Source organism: Aspergillus udagawae, assembly GCF_001078395.1.
Source record: "Aspergillus udagawae IFM 46973 DNA, scaffold_1, whole genome shotgun sequence".
Taxonomy (NCBI): domain Eukaryota; kingdom Fungi; phylum Ascomycota; class Eurotiomycetes; order Eurotiales; family Aspergillaceae; genus Aspergillus; species Aspergillus udagawae.
This window is the reverse complement of record NW_025091264.1, coordinates 60,492-70,564: the sequence shown is the minus strand read 5'-3', so window position 1 is coordinate 70,564 and position 10,073 is coordinate 60,492. Positions and strand designations below refer to the sequence as shown.

The 10,073-nt window shown below is 40.2% G+C and overlaps 1 protein-coding gene across 1 annotated transcript; it reads left to right on the top strand.

Annotated features, from left to right (window-relative positions):
• Positions 1-3,915: 3,915 nt before the first annotated feature.
• On the top strand, positions 3,916-4,233 carry Aud_000011 (uncharacterized protein; the record flags this gene model as incomplete). Its single annotated transcript, XM_043285528.1, has 1 exon — positions 3,916-4,233. One exon carries the CDS (start codon positions 3,916-3,918, stop codon positions 4,231-4,233), a length of 318 nt encoding a protein of 105 aa, XP_043141463.1.
• Between the last annotated feature and the right edge of the window lie 5,840 nt (positions 4,234-10,073).

Sequence of the window (10,073 nt, the reverse complement as noted above, 5' to 3'; positions counted from 1 at the left end):
GATCATTGTACCACTGTGCAGACCCGTACCCTATCGGTATATCATTAGGCTACCTGGTCGGTAGGCCTTAGGCAAGTATCGGATATAGTCCAGGGACTATATCATCTCCAAAGCAGTGACTAGCAGGAACAGCAGAGACGGATCCCAGGGTAGTGACACTTATCTCTAATATAAGTTTTACACTAGTAAATATAGCCTTATACCTTCCATCTTATATTTAGAAAGTAGTAGTTCCTTAAGATGGCTTTAGCTGTTTTTTCTATTTCTATATAACTATATATAGGGTCATTGTAATACTTTATAATGATCTTAGTTCTTATACACTTAGGTATATAGATAAGTCCTTAGAAATATATTATTCCTCTGTCATCTATAGTGAGGTGTTTATTATCTACTAAATTCTTAAGTGTTTTTTAAATAATTTTATCTTTCTTTATTACTTTAATAATTTTCTAGATAAGTAGGTCTTCTTACAGCTTGATGGTTACTGTGAGAGTGTAATAATTATATATTAATAACCTATCCTCCTATTATTTTAAGATTATAGATTTAATTATTTTCCCTTAGAGCTTATAATCTAGTTATTAACTAAGTATATTAGCTTATTCATTCTTAGTTCCTTTGCAGTATATGATCTTAAAGTTATACTATAAAAGGGTTTTAGCCTATCTGGCTTGTCTCCTTATAAGTTCCTTTATAGTTATAAAGAATGTGAGGTTCTTATAGTCTGTTTTTATAATAATAGTATATCTTACTCCTTCCAGATAGACTCTCTAGACTTTAAATACTACTACTATAGCTAGTAGTTCTTTGTCATGGATGTTATAGTTAAGTTCTACTTAGATTAATTTCCTTAAATAGAATATAACTAGTTATAGTTTTCTATTATCTCCTAGTTAAGTTATTCTCATCCTGATTGCATAATCTAATGCATTAGTTTTAATTATTATTTCCTTTTCTGGGTTATATTATACTAGGATTAGTGCTTTAATTTTAATAATTTACTTTTTTACCTTATTAAAAGCTTCCTCATACTCTTAGTTCTACTTAAATTCCTTTACCTTTTGAAGTAGTCTAAAGAGTGGGTGCATAATTCCTATATATCCTTTAATAAATTATTAGTAATAGTTAATAAGTCTAATGAACTATTGAGTTTCTTTAACATTTCTTAGTTAAGGCTATTTAATAATTACCTTCACCTTATTAATATCCATATAGATTCCTTCTGTGGATATCTAATGCCCTAAGAACTTAGTCTCTTAGATATAAAATTTATATTTCTTTAGTTTTAGCTTTAGTTTAGCCTCCTAAAGTTTTTCTAAAACTTTATTAACATGTTCTATATGTTCTTCTTTTCCTTTAGAGAAGATTAAGATATCATCTAAGTATATAATAATAAAGAGGTGTAAGTATTCTTATAGTACTTCATTAATGAATCTTTAAAATAATGCTAATATATTAGTTAATCTAAATAGTATAACTAAGTATTTAAAGTGACTAAACTTTATTCTGAAAGCTATCTTCCATTCTTCTCCCTTAGTATTCTAACAGACGGCAAGCGGACCGCCGAAAATGGCTCCCATTGCACGGCCTGTCTGCCGCTGTCCACCGCCTGCGGCCCACGGCCATCCCATTACCCGTCACGGTATAGGGACTACCTCATCAAGAATAGCGCCCTTTCCCACCCATCTCACGCTGCTTTTGCCCATGCACACGGCCACTTCAACTCCTCTACACTTCTACATAAGCCGGACAGTCCTCCCTCCAAGGGCGACATACTTCCTCTTCTCTATTTCTCCCTCCCGTCGCTGAACCTCATGCAATGACCCCTCCCAGCGATGCCGCGTTATCCAAGCACTACCTTGTTGCGGTAAAGCGCGATAACCCGCTGGCATTGTTTCTGCGCCCTTTAAGGCAACCCTCTTGCTGCCGTACAGCATCGCCAATTATGGGTCGTCCATCTTCATGCGAGGTTGTGTCTTTTCCTTTACATGTCTCAAACCCGTGAGCCCACTACAGCTTTAGCTCTTTGAATGACAGCAGTTTTCAGCCGTTTCCTCGTGCTTCCGCTAGAATCTTTACTTTTTAGGGCTTTTGAGGACGGTCCAGCTACATACCTGGTTACACTTGGGACTGCTCATGGAGAATAGCGATTCTAGATGGATTTAAGGACATAGAGTCTGTTCTTGTCGTGCCCTTCAGTTAATCACCCCCAGCATACTGTGCGGTGCAAATGCCCCACAATAAATTCTCAACGAGCTTGGCCCCGGAGGTGCCATCCATTTCCATATTAGACTAGATGATGCCATCTGTCCAACATACTATCCACCTGATGATCCTTTGGCCTCCGCGGCCCTTTCATTCTGGCTCATTGCCATCTTTATCAGCCAATGGCAAAAATAGCGCACTGTAATCAATTCTGCTTCTCGCTGCATCAGTCTCCACAAAGCGCCCTCGCATGCTACATTATTGGTTTCGTGGAGCAGCCGTGGAATCTGCGCACTGGGATTTAGCTGGGACACTCCTCGGTACGTAGCAGCGTTGGGGACAACTGTTATTCCATCGCTCTTTTTCTCTTTGAGTTGGATACGTCAGGGTGGGGGCTGGGGCAACAGGACGGAAGGGGTTTTGTGGTTGGTTTCTTGCCTCACGGTGTAAGGTTAGAAACGGAAGCTACCGTGAACTGACCTAGTTGATGATAAAAGGAGGCCGATCGGGACATCTGAACAGTAACCATAGTCACCCCAGTTTTCGCAACTCAACAAAACTGTCTCCCTTCGCTCCTTCCCTTTCAGCACAACATACCCATCTGCGTACCACTTAGATCAAAATGTCTAATGCTACTTTCTATGTCAACACCTTTAGACCATGGAATCCCCCTTGTACCAAACCATTCCCATCTGGCTCTTTCCCAAGTTCACCTCAACCTCCTATTCCAAATTTTGCTACTAGCCATCCCTATTCCCCAGAGGACCCTCGGGATGCTGCCTTGTCAAAATCCCCTCTTGTACCCCTTACACAAACACAACTGCAGCATCCCCTCCCTGCAAGGCCACCCACTGAGGCATGTTTGCAAACAAATGTCCGACCTTATACCCCAGCAAGCAAAGGCCCTCAGACAAGGGATGGATCAGTCCCAGTAGCCTACACATCGCATGCGGATCGTTCTCATGACCACGCAGGACATACTCAAGATCAGAAGCGCTGTGCTTCTCCAACTTCGCATTATGGCCCAGATTCCCTAATTAACCTAGGTAATGCTGTTATCAAGATTCCCCTCAAGTCCACTTTCTTGTCAGGCTAATGTTGCGAGCGTACCGTACAACTTTAGGCACAGTGGGAATTTTAGAAGGAGATGCCTCCAGACCTATAGTCAAAAAGAGTACCATCCCGATTGATCCACTTATTTTGGATGACGAGGGGCTTTTGGAAACTATCGAATAACTGCTAATTATCAATCATATTGGCAATTACAGTCTTGATGGCGAAGGCACGACTTACCCATATCCCGAACCTCAGGTCGTCATACAAAACCTACCCAAGCATCAATTAGAATCCAATGAACGGCCTGCTTTCCCAGAAGCAAAAGACTATTCCTTTAATAATGCCCATCGTCATGAGCGCAGTTAAAAAGTGCGTCCTACCCGCCAGGCTTGCCGGCCCGATATCCTGTCTTACAACGGTCCTGTACAGAGTTCCCATGAGGGTCAGTCAAAAAATTCTAAAGCATGCAAGCGAAGCTGTTCCAGGACACTGCATTCATATCACGGCCCGCACAAACGCCTTCAAGCTACCACAGTGCTTTGTAAGAAGGAAGGTGCCTTTAGCACCCTGTCCAGTCACTTTTCAGCCTCACCAGTCACGGAACGTTTACAATTTCTTTCTTGGTTATTCAAGGGTGCACTGTCACAGTCCATGTCCGATCTCAAGCGAACCACTGATGTTGCGCTACCTACAGTGGAAAAGGAAGGCGGTGGCTTGCAATCATCTCCTCGCTTGACAAAGTCTTTCGAGCGTGCACCTACTCTTGATAGCAGCAATATGCCCCATCTGAGCTCCAGGAAAGGCATGCCATGGCTAGCAGAGGAGGAGGACCTCCTAGTGAAGCTACGAAGGGAACAGGGGCTGCCTTGGTCAGATGTGGTGAAACTGTTCTCGGAGAAATACTCAGGGAGGACTCAGGGCTCTATTCAAGTGTATTGGAGCACTCATCTCAAGCATAAGGGGAACTGATGTTCCAATGTGTCAGTATGTGACCTTGGTACGTAAATTAGAACTACTCCCTATATTATTTGCCCGTGTTTCCTTCAGGCCATCGAATTGGGGTGTTTAGCAGTCCCGTGGCAGAGAACATTATGTCAACCTAGCTCTCTGTTAAACAAAAGTACGTATGGATTTTTCACTGTTATCATAAGGAGTACTGCTCAGCGGTGATTCATTCAGATATGGCCCAAGGGTCTGATAGCGACTGCGAAATGACGAGCAGTTTCAGTGTTGACATGATCGATGAAGCTTCCGCCCAGACACCTTATTTGCACAGCATTATGGCTCACGTGGACGTAAGTTGTCAGTGTCGCCATGGTGCGGCGACGATCGGATATGTCCTTTGTGCCGACGCCAACGCATTTCCCGAGACAACCCCGTTCACCTGCGAAAGTCCACGCGTTACTAACGCAAGCGACAGGTTTACGACTGTCTCGTAAGGCCTGTATGCTTAAAAAAAAAGGCGAGGGAGGTTTGCTGGATGTTTCTCGGTGTAAAGCGCAGCTCAAGTTCTAGGCGCGCGCTCAAAATATTCAACCGTCAAGCCACTCAAGATGCCACTCAAGATGTCACGTCGAGTAGCATGTGTGTCAAATTCGAGGACGCAGAAGTTAGCCTAAGAGCTCACCAACGTCATTATTGGGTGGGGACATGCTGCGGAACCCTAAGAGAGCTTAGTGCCGCCGTGCTACCACAGGTCCACTGTATTGGACAAAAGCAGTGGAACGGGTACCCGCCGTGGACATCAGCTCACAGCTCACAAGTGAAGACAATATGCTTCTCTGCTTGTATCCCTTCCTCCAGGCATACGTAACCCCTTATTGAATGACTAGCTGGCTACTCTTCGAATCCTCAGGCGACGCCCATTGTTTTCGAGCGGCCCACAGGGCGTGAACGCCGAGTCCAGCTCCCCGTCGTTATTGTCCTCTCCTCGAAATAGCTCTTCTTCCTTAACTGGGTATCAAGGCAAGAATGTGTATTCCGCTGGTCGGGCCGCTGAGAATGCAGGAAAGAACGACGAGGAAATTGAGACTCTGAACCCCGATGACAGACCTTGTTAAGGTGCCTCACACTGTTTGTACCTTGCGTACACCTGATTCAGCTGTCTCCACCATCATCGTGAGCGGCAATACTAACATACCGGTATTTTCATTGTTTAATCCTTCTTCTACCAACCTTTCATCAATCCATCACCTCTAGTATAACCGTACCCAGGTAATAGGACAGGCACAACACTGCTCGTGTTCTTCATCGTGGAACTACGTCAAGCAATCACCCTCGCCCAAGCAGCCCAATACCCGGCTCTAAGTGCATGCTGCGGACCGCCTATACGCTTTTAATATATGTTACAGAGTCACTTATGAAAATGGACATCGCGCCCTTGTTCGCTTCACTGCCCTTTGCCGGGTAATCGCTCGCAACGAAAAAGTCGAAGATGAGGTTGCTATCATGAAATATGTTGCCCAGCACAGAAGCTTCAGTGGTCTCAAAAGCTATCACATTGAACACTCCATCCATGAAACTCTACTGGCAGTCTGGACCAAAGTGAACGAACAGGGCCCAGGCTAGAGGATCATTGCGCCAATCCCTCCGCAACTTAGTGACTGACTGATGCAGTGTAAGTCTGATCGCATCGAGACCAGAAGCTTTAAGATGTGTGAGATGGCTATAGAATAGTTTCACAACAGGTGATGAGGACATTGCTAGTGACGGCTATAAAGTGGCAATGACATGGGGAACACTGACCAGTTAGAAGGTGCTGGCTAGATGCACCACCTCTGTGAGCAGCTCTTCAGCCCTATTTTCTACTGTTGAGCAGGCAGCAAGATAAATTAAATGTATATTAGTGAGATAATGGCTGCTTAATGTCTTGATTATTAAGAAATCTGCTGGATCTGAGCTGAGGATTAATTGCCTGTTTAAGGGATCTTTTAGGTCTATTTCACCATGATAGGTGTAATAGCAGATATTTGCTAGCTGCATGTTCGCTAGAGCCTCTTCTATGGATAGAGATAGGAGGACATCTATACTGGGGTAATATTCCTAGAGTACTTGTTGATCAGCACTCACCAAGGCTGACAGATTATTATATCTAACAACCTTAGCTGCTCCTATGAATAAAGTTTATGGCTGTTTAAGTTGTCACAGCTAATGCTGTTGTGCTTGAGCATATTATAGAATTTAAAGACTAGGTATATATAATGACATGACATGGTCCATTATATTCTCTATAGATCTGAGGTTGTCATCCCTGGCAGCATGGAATGGTATTAACCCTATCAGGCTGCTAGAAATCTAACATACATTGGGTAGTGGACCTATATCTTCCTTCTATTAAAGAAGGGCCTTAGCTAATAAGAGTAGCTTAACTACTGCTCTCCAAAGCCATAATAGTAAATATGATAGTTAATGGTTCTACTCCTGTGTGTTTCCTGCACAGGGCAAACTAATATAATTAGGACTAGCTATGTCCTTCCCTCCCTCCTTAACATATCTTAATTATAGGTCAGGGAGTCCCATATAGCAGATCTTACCATCTTACAGGATAATAGCAAAGTATTTAGAGTCTGAAATCGCGAAGTTAATGATGATGACACTGTGTGAGATTTTAACTAGATTAGGAGCTATTAGGTTAAATATTTATGCTGTTAGTGTTAGGTTATCTAGTCTATTAGTGGATGATATACCTAATTCTGGCCATGCTAATAATATTAAGTGTGTGATCACTCTATAGGAAGCTTTATTACTTTTAATAGCCTGTGTAGGTGGATATCCTACTTTTAAGATGGCTGCTGTGGTAATGGTATTAAATCCCTGAAGAGACTTGAGAGTATATTTAATATTGCTTTAATCTGTTAGTGGATAATGCACTGTTAGTAGGAAGCTAATAATCTCTCTAGATAATGCAACTGCTTAATCTACATTATCTAGTTATAGGGTAAGCTTAGCAGCACAAACTCCATATAGGATCTGAATCTTGACTAGAGCAGGTGACTGGGCTAATCTAAACTCTAGAGATTTTAGTGCTAAGTATAGGTCCTTATTATCTAGTGTCCTGGCTTCAGACCACTGTAATTATAGAGTTATTGATAGCCCTAAATATATAAGATTTAACTTTAGGGGACAGGCAAGGGCAGCTTTAAAGAGACTAATTATGATGTTATAATTAGATGCTCTCTTGGAGATTTTTATAAGTAACTAAAAGTGGGCTGCTAGAGAGGATAGGTATATAGATTAATAGTAGTCAAAGAGTAAGGAGCACTATAAGGCCTTAAAGCTATAGTAGATGCTATTATAGAGATCCTTCTTATTAAAGAACTTATAGTATTACTTTATGAGATTAATAATAAGGCTGTGGTAATTAATTATATAAGATATTATTGAGGAGAGTCCAACTGTGATCTTTTAGAGATGAATAATTCTTTTATATTCTTTAGTAGATGACTCTAAGTAGTTAGCTTGAAGACTTAGGAGGTTGTAAAGTGTATTAATTATTATCTGCTAGGCTTTATACCTAAGCTGTTAGATATAGAGAGCCTCTATTATAAGAGATATTCCTAGCTTAACACCTGCTAGAACTCTATATTATGTGTACCTTATTTTATATTTTTAAGCTAGATTTAATAGTTTGATTGCTCTCTCACTGGGGGAAATGCTAGTCATAGCTAATACTTCTTACTTATAGGCTATTAATCTTTCTAAGTCTGCTCTATCCTTGAGCTGATTATAGTGATGATCTAGTATATTTACTATATTTATTAGAGCATTAGTGTGCATAAGGGATCCCTTAATCTACTTATCTTTAAAGAGTGGCAGAGTTTCCTTAGCTAGCTTTAAGGTATCTGAAAGGTTAGAGAGGTTTAATATTAGCAGGTATTACTTCTATAGGTAGTAAGCATAGTTATTTTTTGCCATAATAATATCAGCAATGGAAACTATGTTAAGGTTATAGATCCTTTCTAGGGAGAAAATTAGTTTATTAAGGGGTTGCTTAGTACCTATTTCCTCATAGAGTTTATCTAGCAGATTACTTAGTTCTAAGAGTGTATTAATATCCATGTTTCCTTCTTCTGCATTCAGCCCCATCAGTGTGTTTTTCTTGTATTTAATTACATTTTCTAGGTTGCTTCTGGCATAGCTTTCTCTATGTCTTAGGGTAAATAAGAATATAAGAGTTAGTTTACAGCTAGTTGCAACAAGACCTTCTAGGGATTTAGTGGTGTCCTAAGATTATGCATTTGTCAAGGCCTCCTTTATAAAAGCAAGACAATCTTCTAAAAAGGGCACATTTTGTGGCTTGGTTTTTAAAAGGGTAGAGATAACCATGATGAAAATCGACACCAGTGTCTGAAATAGCCAAAGAGAATACATCTAGTAACTTTCTACATCTGTTGTATCGTAATCATCAAGATGCCGCAGCTGGAACTCTTTGTTTTTAATGGCAGTATTAAGCTCAGCAATGGATTCCCACTTCTTGAGCTTGATCCATCATGTAGCTTCTACTTAGATTTTGTCATGTTTATTAACTTCTACTAACTGGGCTATGGTAATGCTTGGAGTTTTACCTGATGGTTCTAACAGAGGGTTTATGGTAGAAGCTATACCAGGGGTATCTGATGGGATCTTAGTTAAATGTTAAATCATCTGGTGCAAGGATACTACCTGGCTATTGCTATGGCTGAGCTCTAATAAAATATACCATAAATAATGTCTCTGATAACTCTTAAAAGCATCCCCTTAGCTATACTAACTAGCACAATAGCTATAAATTGTGATGGCAATGCATGATTTACACTAGTATATTTCATCTAATGTGCTCCCCTGGCACCACCTGTAGAGAAGACTGAGCTTTTCTTTAAATAGTAAATACTACCTATCTGTGTAAGCTGAATAAAAGTGTTAAAGCAGTATTTTGGCCTTAATCTGTTTATTAAGAAAGAAGGTCATCTTAAATATAGTCTTTATCCAGTCCTTGTAAATTTCCAGATAGAGCTCATTATTAGTTAGTAATAGTTTAGCTATGCTGTTAACAGTGGCACAGCATAGTTCCTGGATGTTCTAGAATAATAGTAGGGGAGATGGTGTATCTTTAATAGTATATTCTAATAAAGGCTTGAGTAGATTAGATGATTCCTTAATTAATTTTTTAATTACTGCATTGCCTTTTGTAAAGTTAAAAATAGTAAGTCTATAAGCATCTACTAAGTCTGAATTTCCCCTAGAATGTAAAAGGATTTTGATGATGTCTCCTTATAAGCTCTGTGCTGTATAGAGTAATAATGTTGCTCTATTAAAGGCTTGCGCATTGATGTTAGTGCTGTTCTTTAGCAGCTGACTTATGATCTGGCCTAGACCTTAACAGGATGCTATATATAGTGGTGATAGCTGAAATATATTAATAACATAGTTAGGATTTATACTACTTTTAAGGAGTTCTTTAACTACATTAGACTGGTTTTGCTGAACAGCAAGATGTAAGGCTGTGTATCTGTAGATAATAATAATATTAGGGTTAACCTCATTGTTGATTAGATGTGATATTAAGCTATGATAATCTCTAGTGATAGTAATATACCAGATTTTATATATTTCTTGATTATTAGTAGGTCTCACCCAAGCATTAAGGAGGCAGCCAGCTATGTCTAGATAGTTTATATAAATTATAGTATACAGTGCACTAAAAGTAGTTAGAGGGCAGAGGTTTAGGTCTGCACCTTGATCTAGCAGAAACCACATTATATTAATGTCTTTAGCTATTATGATAGTGTAATGCACAGTAGTAACCTTGTGACTGTTATGAATATCTAGAT